Source organism: Chanodichthys erythropterus, chromosome 20 (genome assembly GCF_024489055.1).
Source record: "Chanodichthys erythropterus isolate Z2021 chromosome 20, ASM2448905v1, whole genome shotgun sequence".
In the NCBI taxonomy this organism is placed as follows: domain Eukaryota; kingdom Metazoa; phylum Chordata; class Actinopteri; order Cypriniformes; family Xenocyprididae; genus Chanodichthys; species Chanodichthys erythropterus.
In genome coordinates this window covers 32214847-32234700 of record NC_090240.1, presented here as the reverse complement: position 1 = coordinate 32234700, position 19854 = coordinate 32214847, and the positions used below count along the sequence as shown (strand labels likewise).

The following is a 19854-nucleotide window of genomic DNA, read 5'->3' as shown; positions in this document are numbered from 1 at the left end:
CTACAGGTTAAGATTAGTTGATGCCGCACTGTACAAATTATTTTTTTATTATCACAACAATTTTTCTTTTGTCAAATCAACTTTAATAATGTGGTTCAGATAACATAATATTTTCAGTTTCTGTTGATTAAACTAATCGCATTCATTGTATTAACTGAAATTTTTAATTTCAATGAATTTAAAATTAAGACAACTAAGTAACTTACTTTTTTAAGTTAAACCAACAATTCTTTTTTTTTACAGCATAGGAATCATGAAGTAACATTGAATAATACATTTTTATAGCATTTATTAATAAACTAAATGTTAAAATATATATATGTAAAGATTTTTTTTGCATCTTGATGCATTATTTTCATGACAATTAAGTGAAAGTTTCTTTATTTTTTCATTCAAATTATGTAACACAATTATATTTTTATTAAAATCAGTAAATTAGGTGGTACAACAAATACGTATGTATGTTTAAGTACTTTTCCATTTAAAAAATATATATACTTTCTCACATTATGGTAATGAAAAAGATTTTTTTGCATTATGCAATTTTTTTTGTTGCATTTTTTATGCATTATTTGCATTGAGGATTTGGGAAATCAGCTTAATTTTCATGAAAATAATGTCACAATGCACAAAAACCACAACGATCCTTGTTTGTCATTAAATAGAACATACTTTATAATTTTAGTCTTTTGATTTTGGGGTGAAATATGACATGTTTTTGCCAGAGATTCAGTCATACACATTCAACAGGTTCCCAGATATCGGCTGAAATACAACATGATGTATTGCCCTCAGGTTAGATACACACATATATATATTTCAAGGTAAAGACATTTATATTTTACATGTTTTATGTATTATGTATCTCAGATATCTGATGCATTTTAAGTGACCACCACTGCTGGAAGGTGTAAGATATCATTATGCAGGGCTCATTATCCAGGAACGATGTTTGCAGAAATTTGTGAAACACTAAAAATCACTTCTATAAATCCCAGTCTCAAACCTTTGGAATGGACTGGCACTTTGATTAATGCATCACAAACGCCATGTCCATGGTTGTTAAAATTACTAAAGATCCCTCTGAAACAGAAGACAGCAACTGCTAAATTCTCAAATAAAATCCCTTTATCAAGTCGAGCGGTTCATTTGCAGTGTGAAGATGAAGGTTAAGAATTCAAACCAACAGCTGTCAAATTAAATCCCTGCATGGATTTTTCACATAATGAGGTTCGGAAAAATTCGATGCACTTAGAGACATGAAAACATGACTCTGCACACATAAGCCGACCTAGCCGACTGACTAGATGGCCCAGAATCTTTAGGTAATGCATAATGCAGACTAATATACATGAGAGATTTCAAACCAATTTATATTTTGCAATTGAAACTTGTTTTGCACCATTATTAATTTAGAATTGTGATATTTTCTCAAATTTTCTCTAAACGGCAATGCAAAAAAATTGATGACACAATTCTTAGCATTTATAAAGTACTTACTAAAGTACTTGCATCATATATTTACAAAGACAGTGGTGCATGGTAGTATAAATTTCTTAAATGTTGATTTGAAATATACACAAACATATATATATTCTGTTGCATCTGCGGCCAATGAGCTTGCTGCTCAACATTAAATAGTTGGTCTGCGTTTCCTATAGCAATTTTCAGCATTCAAAGTTCCTCTGAAACCCTCCAACTTCCCCAGCTCCACCTGTATGTATAGTCCTTATATTACCATGCTAAACTCTTCCGAGTGTTGTCATGATACTGTTTATATATACACTGAACAAAATTATAAAAGCAACACCTTTGTTTTTGCCCCCATTTTTTATGAGCTGAATTCAAAGATCTAAGACTTTTTCTAATGACTTGATCCAAAATGGTCCCTTTATATTGGTTACTCCGAATGACATCAGTGAAATTAATTTTGCCGGACATTCTTTCTCATTACAAATCAACGACTTCTACACATAATTTTAATACCATTTTGCACTGTGTTGATATATGATGTTATAAAATCATGTCAGAATAAAAAAAATAAATATCTATTACATTTTAAGATATTTTAATCACAAAAGAAATGGCTGTATTGGCCTTTGGACGGTTAAACAGAATGACCTTTTGACACTTCAAAATCTTTAAAATACCTTTATATGTAGCAAAATATAATTAAAAGCTTTCTAAAAGAAATCCCGTCTACATATAAAAGATCCCGTCACGTCATTGACCCATACATATATATATGAAAATAATGTGATAATGCAAAAACAAAATCCTACACTCTAAAAAATGCTGGGTTAAAAACAACCCAAGTTGGGTTGAAAATGGACAAACCCAGCGATTGGGTTAAATGTTTGCCCAACCTGCTGGGTAGTTTTACTTAACTCAACTATTGTTTAAAAATTACAGTATTGCTTACTTAAAATGAACCCAAAATATCTTGAAAATTAACATTTATTAATATGTTTAATAAATGAACATTTTAATTTCATTTTAGATTCATTTTAAGTCAGCCATATAGTCATTTTTCAAACAATAGTTGGGTTAAATAAAACTACCCAGCAGGTTGGGCAAACATTTAACCCAACTGCTGGGTTAAAACAACCCAATCGCTGGGTTTGTCCATTTTCAACCCAACTTGGGTTGTTTTTAACCCCGCATTTTTTACTGTAAAAATTTAGACTTACTTTTTATGCAGGTTTTTTTTTTTTTTTTTGCATTAAAGTATGCTGAAATATGATAATATACTTTTTGTTTTAATAATCAAAAGTTGCATTATTTAAAGAATATATCTGAAGAAAGAGAAATACTGCAGACATCACGTGACTATCACATCACTGCTTGTTATCGGCTCCATTATTTCAGCGATTAACCGGAGCGTGATATCTTTACCTCCATCATGTACTGGTCCACCACATGCAGTTCAGTCACGTCTCCTTTGTGCGATTTATACATCTCAATGTCATCCGCGGTGGGCACATATCTGATGAAGAACACAACAAATGAAAACATGGCAAAGCACTGAAATGCCTGCCCTAATTTATTTTACATCTGTCCAACCTCTCTGCTTCATAAATACTTCACAGATGCCCATTTTAAGCGTGCACAATTCTAAAAGGATGTCACACAACCCTTGTTCCTTTTTTACAGGTTGACTGCCTAGCGAGCCTATTTTCTTCTACAAGATTGCCTCTTTCTCTCTTTGCATCTCTCCATCTAGTCCTCTGAAAAGGGTGCATGCTACTCTGATTTCCAGTGGCCCGAGGAACAGAGGTTGATTAAAAGCCAAGTTGCAGTCAGCTTGTATAAAGTGCTCAGGTAGTTGATGTTTGGCTGTTCCTGTTTGAACTCAGCTCACCTCCAAAATAGACCTGTGTTCAGGTCATTTTAGTGTGTTTCAAATCCATACCACACTGACTATTTCATGAGCCCAAGGATGTTCCGATGGAGAAACTACAGCCACCTACCATTAATATTGCAGTTTCTGCTGGGACCATCTCGATTAAGATTGTATTCAAAAGCCCATGTGGCCTCACTTAGATATCCGCCATATTTGGCTAAATAAATATAAATCTCTCAGTAGGTACATTAGATTATGCCTCCCGCATGCAGGTCGGCCTCCAGCAGTCATCTAAGGATGTTTCTTGCAGTCAAATGCAGAGGAGAAAGCATTTCTCCAGCTTCCCTCAGGGCAACTCAATAGTTTTCTTTTCCTCAAATACATCAGATAAAAGTTTTATAAGCAGGCAGTTCTGTTAAGAGAGCCTGGCATATGTTCTTTTATATTAGCATTAAAGAAACGCTATGGTGTCTTCCTTAACATGAACTGCCCTCTCGTGTCTCTGTGGTCTTCATTACATCCACCACTGGAGTATCTTTCAAAACACAGACCTCACTCTGTTCTTTCACATTTAACTGTGGTCTGCTGATCTCAACCGCTACATTTTCATTTATATTTTATAAAAGGGTCATTGACTAATAACATGGACAAGAATCTTTTTTCAGTGTGCATGCATGTATAGTGGGATGTGCACATACTCTTATAGAGTTTATACCCTTAACTGTCTTAAAAAAATTATTAAAAAATATATATATTATCTATTCTGGACATAAAAGTGCATAAAACCATCAAATAAATATAAAATGTGTTTAAAATTTATTTAAATGGTATAATTTAGCATATCACACTGCTAAAACTACTGTTTCTAAAGTCAGTAAGATTTTTTTTAAAGAAATCAATATTTTTATTAAGTAAAGATGCATTCAATTGATCAAAAGTGAAAGACATTAATAATGTTACAAAAAAAATCTATTTCAAATAAATGTATCACGCTTTCAAAAAAATAAAATAAAACATAAATATGCATTGCTAATATTAAGAAATGTTTCTTGAGCAGCAAATCAGCATATTAGAATGATTTCTGAAGGATCATGTGACACTGAAGACTGGAGGAATGATGCTGTAAATTCAGCTCTGATCACAGGAATAAATGATATTCTACACAAAAATGTACACTAAAATAGAAAACGGTTGTTTTAACCCTTGAGGGTCAATTAAAAAAAGTTACACATAGGCCCATAGTGGACAAAAATGTCCATGTCAAAAAAAACTAAAAAAATTTGAAGACGGGGAGCACATAATTAAGTTTGGTCTCGTTTTAAAGACCCTTGGCAGATTATTGTTGAAGAAAAAAAGTTATAAAGGTTTAAGTTTATGAGAAACATTATTTTATATAAAATATATATTTTATGAAACCTGTTGAACTCTAAAATTGCTAGAAAATCAAAGCCATTAATCTAAACAAGTTGTGTTCCAAATTTGAGGTTGATATCTCATAAAATGAGCTTTCAGTAAGATTTTGTTTGGATGCAGTACCAAATTTTCCCCATTAGATTCCAGCAAAACTTCACTAATACACACAGTGGTTGGATTTGTGATTGGCAGTTTGATTGGCAAAGTTTTTCTCTCTGAAATATTACAAGCACACACACACAATTTTTTTATAACACACATACAAACCACACTCTGACATACACACCAATTATAGCTGCATAATTTATCCAACTGGCTCTATAATATGCATAAGGAGAAGTCGGGAATAAAGAGAGTATTTGCTTTATGGGCCAAACTTGAGAAAAAGGCACCATCTGGTAAAACATTTTTAATTTTGAAGCCTTGCCAACAGAATGACAAAGATTGTAACAAAGATAGTAATATTTTATAGTTAAATGGCCCCTGGATTAAAAAATGCCATTTTAATGGGTTTCAGTGGGGACTTTTTGTCCTGAGAGGAACTATTTTTTGTACCTAGTGCAAAATCGATTTTTTAAAGGAAATGGGGGTGAAATAGTAAAATTCCAATAAACACCTGAGCCAAAATATATGCAGTTAGCATTAACACAGGCAAAATGATCAAAAAAAAAACAAAACTGAAAAAGAAAAAATTGTCCATAAGGTCAAGGTGTTAAATTGAAATAATATTTCACAATATTACAGTTTTACTGTATTTTCGATCAAATAAATGCAGCCTCGGTGAGCATAAGAGACTTCAAAATCTTTAAAAAATCTTGCTGACCCCAAACTTTTGAACCGTATTGTATCACTGCTCAACTTGTCACATAAACCTCCCAAAGATAAAATAGACAACAAGCTAATAAACACAAAACAATGAACTGACAAAACCGTGCATTGTTCTACCAGGTATACTTCAAATATAATTTGACAAGAAATATGATAAATTCAGTGTTTTGCTATCAGACTGACATACTGAAGAAGTTCCTTAAAGTCGTCACTGTAAAAGCGAACAGTGGAATTATTTAAATGAAATGAGTTTGTTAGTCAAATAATAATGAAAGTTAATTGAAAAAAGTTGTGTGAACTCAAAATTATATTGCAGTAAGCTGAACTTAATATGATAGGGTTGAGTTGCAGCAGATTTCTAATTCCCAGCAAGCTTTGTGTCAGACTGTATAAATGAATGTTGAAATATTGAAGATAAGTGTTATTTTGTGTGTTAACAAGATTAACATAGGGAGACATAAGTTAGTGTTTAATGTTGTGTTATGTTGGGATTTACAGGGGGTTTGTTATGTTAGTTTTGTAGGGTTACCATTGTGGTGAAGTGTAGAGCATGTGGTTAGGCTGAGGATGGGCTGCAAAACTTTTAAGATCATATATACTGTATGTTGTTTGATTCTATACATGCAAGTATATATTGACAGTCTCTTTGATAGTTGTAATAGCAAGTGTTATTTGCTATCTAACATTTAACCAAGATCTGAATAAATGATACGTATGGGGTCAGATTACCGCCAATTGTATTGCAGTCACGGATCAAAAAATAATAAACGTGAATCACAAAATTAAAAACACATGTAAAAATATATAGCACAAACTTAAAAAAAATAATGCAAAATGATCGGAATGGCAAAGAACATGGTCACGGATCAAAATATAATAATCGTAAATCGAAAAATCAAAAGCACATTTAAAAAAAATAAGCATGAATCAAAACTTTAAACACATTAAAAATGATATTGCACAAATCTTAAACTTGTGTTTATGCGTTCTTAAAAGTTGTTTTCCTTGCTTTTATTACTCTTTTCTTTCTGCTCTCTTTACATTTTCTGCTTATATTTTGCTCTTTTGTGCGCTTGTGCAGTTTTTCTCTTTGCTCTTCTTTCTACGTTCTGCTCTTGCTTTTCCAAATGTTGCAGTTCGAGTTTCATGTAAATTAGGCTGGGCTTAAGCGCCACCATTGGTCCACTAGTTCTAGATTGACAGCTCCTCCTCTAGCCAATCAATCGAAGGGAGGGAGATGACATCACTTCAGTGCGACTCATGGCTACTGATGCTCACACTCATACAGGAGAAGATAACCATCACAGCTGGCAATTTCCGAGCTGTGGTAAACTCTTTCTGTTGCAGGACACTGTTATAATGCATATATATACATTATAACATATGTACATATGTACCTTCATACATATGTACCTGCAACTCGACCTGTCACCGGTATATAGGCTACTTCTACCTGGACAATCTTTTATTGTTAAATTTACCATCCTAACGACAACCTGTCACAGTTGTGCCTGTCTGACGATCTATCATTGTTATATTAATCTTTAATGCACCTATCACTGGACTTGGCACCGTGAAACGCAGCGTCCACCATGCAGCAGCCTCACAACATCACTCTTATGTGTGCCTGGATCGTCTATACCTGTTATGTTACTGTTAGATATTTTTAGTATTCATACAATAATATTAATAATAATATGCTTGCTTGTTGTCTCTCGGGCTTAAATATCAATTTAAGATTCAAACTCTTGATACAAAACATAGCCTACCTTTTGTGAGTTCTTGTTTTTAATGTTGATAATATTATATGAGCAAGAATGCAAATCCAAATATCCACACAACAGTTCAACAAACAAAGGGGTAATATTAAGTGTTATTCTTCACAGTATTGTCAGTATTTGCTCTATTTTGCAACGAAAACAACAGCAGGATTACAACACAGCAGTGCTTCGAGAACGAATCTGCAACTTTGAATGAATTGTTCGTGAAAGTCATGATTCATTCATAAATACAGCCACTTGCTTCTTTGAATGAATGACTCGATGACTCAGGCATTAAGACAGTGACTTACCGCCATCTACTGGCGGTTTTAGTATTTAAAATAATCACTTTTCACGTTTTTAGCATTGCATATTTCTCTATTGAACATTTTTTTTAATTTAAAACATTATTATTGTTGTAAAGGTATTCATAAAGATCAAAAACTGCACTAGAAAGTCAATTTAGGGGGCAAATATTGTCCCTTAATGGAAAATTTACAATCTAAGTGGAAGAGAGGGGGTATGCAGAAGGATGGTAAGTGTCTCAGGGGGTACTCCACTCTAAAAAGTTTGGGAACCACTGGTTTAGATCATTGTATGTTGCTCGTAATAGTAAACTGTGCATATTTTGTCATGTATTGTTTTCCTGTAAACAGATTTATAGATTTTGTCTTCCATGTACAGTATGTCATTGACACGGGTGTTGGTTTATGAATTTGATCACATTTTAACACTGAGATTATAAAATTATAAAGTTAAGCAATAGCCTTCACATCAGTGTTTTCCCCAATATTAGAGCAATTGCAAATGTTTATTGAGCTGTTGTATAAATCAATATAGCTATTATATAAGTTAATTTTGAATGTGTTTTTGCACTATTTTAATGAAAGGAGTATCAAACAAAGTCACAGCAGAACAGCTTCGCTCGTCTCTGAGCAACACAGCAGTGTTTCATTAATGAATTCCTGATTTGAACGAGAAGTTTGAATGAACTCTCCGCCACCTACATATCTGTATCTGTAATTTTGTTTTTATTTAAAACATTAATCTTATAGTATTGTGCAATTATGTAGTTATGTAATTAAACACAATAAATGTGTGAATAAATCACTGCATATCAAATCCCCCTGGTTTCTGTAACTATCTTCTCTGTAACACTATCGTAGTCAATGCAGAGATGATACATTCAGTCTTAGAATTAATTTACCTATGATCGTTTAACAACAATTAAGAAATATATTAGCTACAGTAGCCTTAGCATATTAGCACCATGAGTCAAGTAATATTTTAACACCAAATACCATATATTATGAACATAAAGATTAACAATCATAAGTAGACTGCACAATAAAAAGAGTATCTCAAAAAGAGGAATTATTTGTCCATAGTTCAGATAACTTTACAGATTGAAAGTCCGTGTAAAGTTTCAGATTAAACTGTTATCTTCTCCTGTATGAGTGTGAGCATCAGTATGGGTCGCATTGAAGTGATGTCATCTCCCTCCCTTCGATTGATTGGCTAGAGGAGGAGCTGTCAATCTAGAACTAGTGGACCAATGGTGGCGCTTAAGCCCAGCCTAATTTACATGAAACTCGAACTGCAACATTTGGAAAAGCAAGAGCAGAACGTAGAAAGAAGAGCAAAGAGAAAAACTGCACAAGCGCACAAAAGAGTAAAATATAAGCAGAAAATGTAAAGAGAGCAGAAAGAAAAGAGTAATAAAAGCAAGGAAAACAACTTTTAAGAACGCATAAACACAAGTTTAAGATTTGTGCAATATCATTTTTAATGTGTTTAAAGTTTTGATTCATGCTTGTTATTTTTTTAAATGTGCTTTTGATTTTTCGATTTACGCTTATTATATTTTGATCCGTGACCATGTTCTTTGCCATTCCGATCATTTTGCATTATTTTTTTTAAGTTTGTGCTATATATTTTTACATGTGTTATACATGTGGTATTATTTTTTGATCCGTGACCGCAATACTATTGGCGGGAATCTGATCCCATAGATACGGCATCTTTAAAACACGGCACTCTTAAAGAGAAGCTGAAAAAGCCGTCAAAGACATCAGTCTGTATGTGTTCATAGACCAACAATTAATCAATACACATTCAAGACATGAACTATTGTGTCAGGTGTGGAGTCTGGCAGGCTGCTTTGTCTCCATGTATCTCTTACCTCCTGAGAGAGGCAATATGCTCGTCTGAGAGACCCCCTTCCTCTTCATTTATAATCAACAATTTGTCCTTGAGATCTTTTGGATGCACAGGGAAACTTTTGAGGAAAATATCTGTGGGAACAATACACATTACAAAATTACACACACACATTCAGTCTTGAGCAACTCTTGAAACAACCTCTCCTGACAGCACCTGCGATAAAAAACTCCAAGCGCATTTTGAAGACAAAAGTGTTGTGTGCTTAATTACCTCTCTATACATGATCCAGGGAGAGCTAGATGCATGCTGATTTGCATTGTACAAAACCTGAATTGATGGGAATTTCATTTTACCTAATAAACCTAGCTGTGCTGAAGTTGCAAACAGAAAAAAAGGTATAAATAATGGGAGCTGTGGCGGCTGGGATGACGCTCATTACAGCAACATATTCACACTTTGATTGAGTGGCACCAGGTTCAAGGGTACAATTACAATGTTAAGCCTCTTTTTCCTGTTTGCACCAAGTTGCAGAACAGAGAAAAAATTGGCATTTAATCCAGTATGAAAGGAAGGTTCTTTCATAGCATATATGAAGCAAAGATATCTTCTTGATTTCATCCATTCTTATAAACATGGGAGGCCATGTAAAAATCATAAAAAACTTAACAGAGTATTTAGCATTCATGACGCCCACTTTGATATTTCATAAGGTGAAAATGAAGGGCGGATGAAAGTGTGCATTTTAATATCATAATTTGCAGTATATTTCTTTGTAAAAAGAAAACAAATGTGAATACTACTTCACGTGAGCTTGATGATTAGTTTATTCTGAACACTCACATACTCAATTATAACAAGGTGTGCACACTTAAGCAGTTTTCGAAATGTGTCATTTTGGTTTAAAGTGGCATTGCACAGGTTGTAATTTTTACATAAAAAATGAAAAAAAAGATCTGCTTTGATTTATCTTTGCGTTTATCTCAGATATGCTGTCATCACCCAAAAATGAAATTTCTGTCATTAAGTACTCACCTTCATGTTGTCCCAAAACCGTAAGACCTTTGTTTGTCTTCGGAACACAAATTAAGATATTTTTGACAAAATCCGAGGGTATCTGGTACACACATAGACACACAACGACATTGCACCTTTTGAGGTCCAGAAAGGTACTAAAAACATAGTTAAAACAGTCAACGTGACTACAGTGGTTCAACCTTAATATTATGAAGTGAATAGAATATGTTTTGTGCGCAAAAACAAAACAAAAATAAGGACTTTATTCAACAAAGTCGTCTGTCCCGTCATACTGCTACACTATTTTCATTGCAGAGCTTCAGTGTTTACGGTGGCTCAGTATTGGCTGTCTCTGGTCATGTGAGCAGCACGACACAAGCGTGTGATGCTGACGCAGGAGCCAACCAATACTGAGCCGCCATTTGGACGTAAACATTGAAGCTCTGCAACGAAAACAGATTTCATCAAAAATATCTTAATTTGTGTTCAAAAGATTAACGAAGGTCTTACAGGTTTGGAACGACATGAAGATGAGTACTTAACGACAGAAATTTCATTTTTGGGTGAACTAACCCTTTAATGAATATAAACATAATATTTTAATAATTTGCTTCAGTACAATGACACTTTCAAAGCTAATTATTTATTTTTTGGAATCAACCGTTTAAAAAAAATCACAAATCCTACACTAAAAAAAAATAATAAATGAGGGAGAATAACATCTTCACTTACATTAACATATAATTTTGTACTTGTGCTATTATGTGCCACTTTTGTAAAATTATATGCTGTCCTTATTTCCCAGGTGTGTGATTGCACTGAAAACAGCCAGAGCTGTAGGAACTGACAGGGACTTCAGACTGCAGTTCCTCACTCATGATCCCAGTAGCTCACCACCAGCTGAACAACCAAACCCCTATGAAGTCTTCAAGCAGTAATTGCAGCTCTAATCATGGGTTTTCAATTAGTGATATATTTTCTTTATGGGTGGTATATGCAGTGGGAGCAAAAGAGTTCAAATACATCAAAATGGGATGCTATGATACAGCTGTTGAATTCAGAAATAGGCAAACCTTTTTGTTTTATTTATAAAGACAGTGGACTCAAGGGGTGATGTTCATTTTAAAGCTATTAGCTATAGCTCCAAGAAAGACTGAAAGATTAGTAAAATGACTGAGTCCATTTGCATAAATGCTTCTCTTTAGCAGTTTTCTAGTTTAACACACACACACAAAGAAAAATCACATATACACTATATAGACCAGGGGTCTCAAACTCAAACTGGCAGGGGGCCGTTTCTGTGATTGACACCTCATAGGAGGCCCATATTAACATTCAAGTGCAAGAAAGCGCAACATTTCAGAAAATTTACTTTCCTTTGCATTATTTCTTTTACTTCAAATTTCATTAGGCCTACTAAAATATTTGTATACCTATACTATAAATATCTTATTTACCGTACTAAATGTAAACAGCAGTGTCTCTCTCATTGTTACAGAGTGTAATATAATTATATAATACTATTACTAATATAATACTACTAATATAATATTATTAATTGCAATAGTCTGGTGCAACTTCTCACATCCAACAAGGTGCATGGAATAAAAAAAAGGAAATTAGGAACAAAACCAGCAACACTTGTGGTGTGGAGGGGTCAGAAATAAACAAAAAACTGGAGCTATATATAAACTTTATTTTGCCAAAAAATAAAAAATCTCTCATTGTTACATACGTTATTAGTTTTTAACATTTAGTGGAAGTATTTCCCTTACTTTATGTTAGCTTAAATAACATTAAAATCATGCACTGAACAACACTGTACTGAACAAATACAATCCCTGAATACATCTGTACACTCTTCTGTTTCTTGACAGACACCTGGCAGCGCTTGTGCTCACATAGCTGAGACACATTTGTCCAAGATGCCGTTTAAGCATCGGTAACGTTTAATGGTTGAATCTGACGCGTTTCGGTGGTTTAAATCGACGCTCGTGACTTAAAGTCGAGTGCTTTAACTGTAATTTAGGCAAGCGCGCTCATAATAGAAGCGACGCGGTTGAGAGCGCAGCTCATGGTTGCATAGCAACGACAGACGCCACTGGAGCTAAAGCGCATTGGAAAGAAGGAGAATGCGGCGCGGCCGCTTATGTGACGCGATATGTGAATGCCCCTGAACGGCGACTTTTTCTTTGCATATCAGACAGGTAGCAACTAGAGAATAATCATAATAATTTAGCGGGCCGGATTATGTTTTATTTTTGAGATCAGTTGCGGGCCGAGTAGAGGGGGAGGACGGGCCGGCAGTTTGAGACCACTGATATAGACACAAGCACACTGCAAAAAATGCTGTTCTTACTTAGAATTTTTGTCTTGTTTCTAGTCAAAATATCTTAAAGTTCTTAAATCTAGAAGCATTTTCTTGACACGTACAAATTATTTTCTTGTTTTCAGGAAAAACAAATCAAAATTAAGTAAGTTTTTCCTTAAAACAAGCAAAATAATCTGCCAATGGGGTAAGCAAAATAATCTTAGTCCAAACTGAAAACAAGATTATATAGTTTATTCTCGGTTTGAAATAAGATTATTTTGCTTGCCCCATTGGCAGATTATTTTGCTTGTTTTAAGGAAAAACTTATTTAATTTTGACTTATTTTTCCTGAAAACAAGAAAATAATTTTTACTTGTCAAGAAAATGCTTATTGATTTAAGAACTTTAAGATATTTTGACTAGAAACAAGACAAAAACTCTAAGTAAGAACAGCATTTTTTGCAGTGCATTGGGACACCTGACCATTACTCCAACAGGGACTGTAATGACATCACATTCTAATATCGGAGTTGGTTCCTCCCTTTGCAGCTGTAACAACTTCCACTCTTCTAGGAACGTTTTCCAAAAGATTTTGGAGTATTTCTGTGGGAATTTTTGGTTATTCATCCAGCAGAGGTGATGTGATGTTGGAGGGGAAGGCTTGGCTTGCAATCTCCATTCCAGTTCATCCCAAAGGTGTTCGATGGGGTTGAGGTCAGGGCTCTGTGCAGGTCAGTCAATTTCTTCCACACCAAACTCCTCCAACCATGTCTTTATGAACCTTGCTTTGTGCACTGGGGCACAGTCAGGCTGGAATAGAAAAGGGCCTTCCCCACAGAGTTGGAAGCATAGCATTGTCCAAAATCTCCCAGGTTTCCTTTCACTGAATGTAAGGGGCTTTGCCTTACCCCTGAAAAACAGCACCATACCATTATCCCTCCTCCACCACACTTTACACTTGGCAAAATGCAGTCAGGGAGGTAAAGTTCTCCTGGCATCCACCAAACCCAGACTCGCCCATCAGACTGCCAAACAGAGAAGTGTGATTCATCACTTCACAGAAGGTTTCCACCGTTCCAGAGTCCAGTGGCGGCATGCTTTACATCACTCCATCTGACACTTGGCATTGTACTGGTGATGTGAGGCTTGCATGCAGCTGCTCAGCCATGGAAACCCATTCCATGAAGCTCCTATCACAGGTTTTGTGCTTATATTAATTAGGGCTGGGACAATACATTTATTATCGGATTGATTCTGATGAAATAGTATTTGAAGCAAATTACAAGGGTGTTCACAGTGGACTGTGTTTACATTAATCTTGCGTCATAAAAGCATTCTGAGTCGACGTGCAAGTATATTTAACCACTTACATGACTCAGCAGCACTCTTCTTCATGATCATTTGAGTGTGCAGTTCAAAACTAGCCTTGAGCGCCATCTGCTGTTAAAAACTAAGCTCAGAATCTATTCGAGAGAGAAAATATCAGGATCAATCCAGATTCATTGAGAATCGATGTATTGTCCCAGCCCTAATACTATTCCAGTGGAAGTTTGGAACTCTTTAGCTATGGAATCAGCACCATGTGCCTCAGCATTCAATTACCCCCTCTCTGACTTTATGTGGTCTTCCACTTTGTGGCTGAGTTGCTGCTGTTCCTAAATGCTTCCACTTTCCAATAATAACACATACACTTGACCGTGGAATATCTAGCAGGGATGAAATTTCATGAACTGGCTTTTTGCAAAGGTGGCATCCTATCACAGTACCACACTTGAATTCACTGAGCTCTTCACCAGAACGACTAATTTTTTTCACAAATGCTGTAAATGCAGATGGCATTGCTAGTTGCTTGATTTTACACAACTTGGCTAATGGGTCTGATTGAAACACCTGAATTCAATAATTGAGAGGTGTGTCCTAATGCTTTTGTCCATACAGTCAATAATAAGTGAAAAGGTTAAATGGAAAATGTACATGAATTCCAGAATCTCTTATATCTCTTAATATTTGGTACTTAAGCTTTAATGGCATCAACACATCATTATCCAGACATTTTGATATATTTCAAAGAGCATCTTGTGCTTCAATGGAAGCATGCAATTCAATGGAAGCAATGTAATTGATAGGCGACGCATGGACAAGGTCCGTGTCCTGGTTAAAATTGCTTATTTCTCTGGATTTAAACATTCTTGGAAACATTTGGGATAATGTAAGTACATAAGTCAACAAAACATATAACACTGTTCTAGTGGTTTTTGGATATTTTAATCCAAAATTCTTACATATTAAATATACATATTTGGTATGAAGTTCAAATGCTCAAAATCACAAAATTGCTGATATTAGTGATCTAGAAATCTGCACAATCTTATTCGTTATATGCCATATATTTACTTAAAATCTTCCAAAATCCTAAAACTTTCTGATTATTTTCTTGTTTAAATAAAAATTCTATGTAGTCTCAGATTTTTGGACCCCACTAAATACAAAACCATATCTGTGGGGAGAAAAAGTTCACTGTCATTGATGTCTTAAGATATCATTTAACACATCAATGACAGTAAACTTTTTCTCCTAGTAATCGAGCATTTCATGTGTCACCTCTAGAGTTTAAGATATGTCAAACTCAGATTTGCCAAGATACCAAACTCTGCAATTACGACTCAGAGATCTTATCTTAAATCTCCAGAGATGTGAAAGAGCAACCTCGAAGCAATAAAACTGTCCTCTGGATAAAAGTGCTGCTGCTAATGGTGACTCTAAAGTTGTGTTAAAAGTCTCAACAGAGTCCTAAAAGTATCTGGCATCAGATCAGTCTTTGAGTTTGTCATATTATTAGGAACTACGACTTCAATAAATTATATCAAGAGCTAAAATAAGTAGTCATATAACAGGACATAATGGGTCTGTTCCAAAACCTAGTGAGCTGCCTTACTGCTGCCACCTACCTAAATATGCAGCTGTCTTCTATGGCAGCAATGGTAACAAAGATGAAACCTCATAAGCGACTGATCTGAATTACTCTACACAGGCAGCAACCATACAAATAAGACAAGGCTAACATTCCAATACAGTTTAACACCAGCATGTTGCTAATGATCAAACTGTCTGTAACAAAGCAAAGCTGGGCACCAGTCCAAATAAGCATAAAAATTCCACATACAATTACTGGGAAAAAGTCGCATTTTAAAGGCACAATATGTAATTTTGTCTCTTATTCAAAATAAAGGCGTAGCTTGTCTTCATGTCTACAGCCAGATAATATGTTTTATCATATTAGATACATTTGTGTCTTGAAAGTTGTTATATGTAAAGTTCCTAAACATCATTTAGGGAGGAGCGAGCCCATCTAATCTTCCAATCAACAGCCAGAGTATATAAGCAGCTGCTTACCTCTCTTCAGTCTCAGATGTTCCAGCATCCCTCCACCTCCCCAAACTCCACCTTCATCTCAGTTGCCCTATGTAATCATATCCTATATTTATTCACTGGGGGGTGTATCAGAGCTCGAGTTGAAGCTGCTTCATCGAGCCCCTCCTCAGTGGACAGCAAGCCAAATTAGCTAACCTAATACCCTAAAGATTATATGGGAAGATGAACTCGTTAATGCTACTCTGTGCGTTCACTCGGTAGATGCTATGAGACACTTGTTGCACATTGCAGTAAGCCAGATCAATATTAGGCATGGAAAATCATGGTACTCGCGGTAAAGACTTAAAGGTGCCATCGAACGTTTTTTTACAAGATGCAATATAAGTCTAAGGTGTCCCCTGAATGTGTCTGTGAAGTTTCAGCTCAAAATACCCCATTTTTTTAACTGCCTATTTTGGGGCATCATTAACTATGCGTCGATTCAGGCTGCTGGCCCTTTAAATCTTGTGCTCCCTGCCCATCGAGCTCACGACTCTATAATACAGTGCATTTACAAAGTTCACACAGCTAATATAACCCTCAAATGGATCTTTACCAGATGTTCGTCATGCATGCTGCATGCATGCTTCGGTCATGTGAGTATTGTATTTATTTGGGTGTTTACACTGATTCTGAATGAGTTTGATAGTGCTTCGTGGCTAAAGCTAACATTACACACTGTTGGAGAGATTTATAAAGAATTAATTTTTGTTTATGAATTATACAGACTGCAAGTGTTTAAAAATGAAAATAGCGACGGCTATTTTCAGACGTTACTGGCTGCTCTTGTCTAATGCCTTTCATAATGTTGGGAACATGAGCTGGCATATGCAAATATTGGGGGCGTACACCCCGACTGTTACGTAACAGTCGTGTTATGTTGATATTCGCCTGTTCTTCTGAGGTCTTTTAAACAAATGAGATTTATATAATAAGGAGGAGTCAATGGAGTTTGAGACTCACTGTATGTCATTTCCATGTACTGAACTCTTGTTATTTAGCTATGCCAATATAAATTCAATTTTTAATTCTAGGGCACCTTTAAGACTTATTGTGTTGAGCTATATAACAATGATTAGTTTTCTGTTGATGAACGTATGTTGCTTGCCTGTCTAATAAAATACATAAGTGTCTTTGGTGTTTCCATGATTTCTACAAAATAAAACCAGAAACCTAGGGTAACGCGGGTATGATGTAATTGATAGGCGACGCATGGACAAGGTCCGTGTGTCCTGGTTAAAATTGCTAATTTCTCTGGATTTAAACATTCTTGGAAACATTTGGGATATTGCAAGTACACAAGTCAACAAAACATATAACACTGTTCTAGTGGTTTTGGGATATTTTAATCCAAAATTCTTACATATTGTGCCTTTAAAGTCCCAAACAACTTTTCTCTAATGTTGTGACGTATTTCCAAATGAAACGGAATATTGAATAGTGGGAAGGTTTTTACTTTAGCACTCCTCCTCTCCATCTCTCCCTCATAGCAGACTAACGGTTGGAGGGGAGTGGTTTAAACGTTTTCATCCCAAGCCGTCAAACTGACGTCATCTGAGATGGAACGCCATTCCAGACCGGAAGTAAGGTGAGGTGCAACGTGAGGTGTTCCCCTTTTCAGATTTTGATTAAAGATTACCACTACAAACATTTTTTTTTCTGTTTTAACTTGTTCACCACAAGACTAGTAATATGCTAAAATAAATAGGGTCAATTTTGATTTCATGCCGACTTTAATTACCATGAACTGTTATTATAACAGATTTACTACTGAATGCATTATGCCTACACTTGCATTGATGCATATATGCTTACACTACTGTTTAAAAGTTTGGGGTCTGTGATATTTTTTTAGTAAATAATACTATTATTGAGGATGCATTAACTTGATTAAAGAGACTTTACATTGTTCTTTTTTAAATAAGTGCTGTTCTTTTCAAAGAATCCTGAAAAAAAACTGTATCACGGCTTCCACAAAAATATTAAGCAAACTGTCTGATAATTAGAAATATATCTTGAGCACTAAATCTGCATATTAGATTTTATATTGTAATCGTTTTTCACAATATTTCTGTAAATTTTATCAAATAAATGCAGCCTTTGTGAGCAAAAGAGACTTTAAAAACATTTAAATATCTTACTGACCCCAAACCATGTTTTTAAAATACTGCTTCTGTAGGCAACAACTCTTTTTTAATAATAATATGTATAACATAACCATTCTGGACTCTATATTCAAATAAACCTCACTGAGCTATGATTTGTAGTCGTTTTGTTTATTTATTCACATGAGGGGGGTGGTAAAGTTTAGCCAAAACTACTACTTACGGATGGAAAGCTGATTCATGATAAGACCCAGACACGAGTGAAATGCACAATCCCATAATTCCTCCATCTGTATTTTCACCGCATAGCCATCCGTGCGCAGAGCAACTTTAAGCTCTGCTACAGTGTCTCTGTGGAATAAAGCTACGCAGTAATGAACTAAGGCATCGCATTTCTAACCGTCGGTGTGTCGTCTAATGCTTCAGCGAAACCCTGAGAAACTTAAAGGTACATAAACAATGAATGTCATGATCCCGGTTAGGTCACAGGCGTGAAAAACTATAGAACGGGACAAACGTGATGGGGCATTTCTTTCCACGCTATCACAGTTGGCATCATCCAAGAACTCCTACGAGCTCAATCACCCCGCGAGTCTCTTTCCTTTTTCATGAAGTCGGGGGAGTTTTCTGGCTGAGTTATTACTGATCAACATGCAATATTCATCTGAGAAGGCATTATCATTTTGCCGAGCTCTGTAGCCCTTTGCCCCTTCGTGTTAGACTGGCTGAGAGATAAATTGCCTGGGGGTTGCTCTGGGCCCTGATTGCCTACCACCGCAACTTGTCAGAGACAGGGGAAGAGGACACTTGGAAAGGAAGAGATAGCTGACACACAGGCTTGTAAGGATGCCATGCATTTTTCATACTGCTTCCCTAATTGAGGCACCTGTGTGAGAAACTCACAGCCGTTTGGTTGCTGCTGATGTTATTGTTGTGGTTCAGATTTACAGGGATTTGCTCGCTTTTGAAATCCAATCTCTTTTCTTTCTTAGTAGATGAGGCCTTGATTTACCCATTTTGTGAAGAGCTAAGTTGAAAATGTGGAAATGTCCTGTTTTGGTGCAGAACTTTGCACAAAAGCCCCTTTCAATTCTCAATCTAGTTTTAAGTGCATTTTAGGTCATTCAAAGAGACATAAAATGGTGCTTGTCTATTAGAATCCAATAATCAAACACAAAATGTGGCCTCAAGAGTTTTTATAACATTTTCTAGGGATGCTTTACATATTAATAGCAGAGATCACAAGGACCAACTTCCATTTGCAAATAATTTTTTACCGAGTAAAAAATCATTATAAAGCTCCTGAAGCTATTCAAGACTCAAACACTAGCAAGAATCAAGCAAATGTTTTAGACCCAAATAAACAAGGTGGTCAAAAATAAGTAACAGATGCTTTGTGCTACCTCTGACGCGCTTAAGAGAACATCAACATCCTTATTATATCCAAGATAGAGCTTGGCTTCAGGGAACTGCATCACAAAGAGGGATTTTCAGCAGAACACTTGA

At 35.4% G+C, this 19854-nt stretch overlaps 1 protein-coding gene across 2 annotated transcripts in view; it reads right to left on the bottom strand.

The window, feature by feature from the left end:
• The window catches only part of LOC137009460 (uncharacterized), a 59153-nt gene that overhangs the window by 20686 nt on the left and 18613 nt on the right, over positions 1 to 19854 (bottom strand). For both annotated transcript variants that reach the window (XM_067371708.1, XM_067371707.1), the window contains 2 exons: positions 9527 to 9638; positions 2896 to 2986 (listed from right to left, as the gene is read on the bottom strand). In XM_067371708.1, coding sequence (XP_067227809.1) covers positions 2896 to 2986; positions 9527 to 9638 — 203 coding nt within the window. The remainder of the gene's footprint in view (positions 1 to 2895; positions 2987 to 9526; positions 9639 to 19854) is intronic.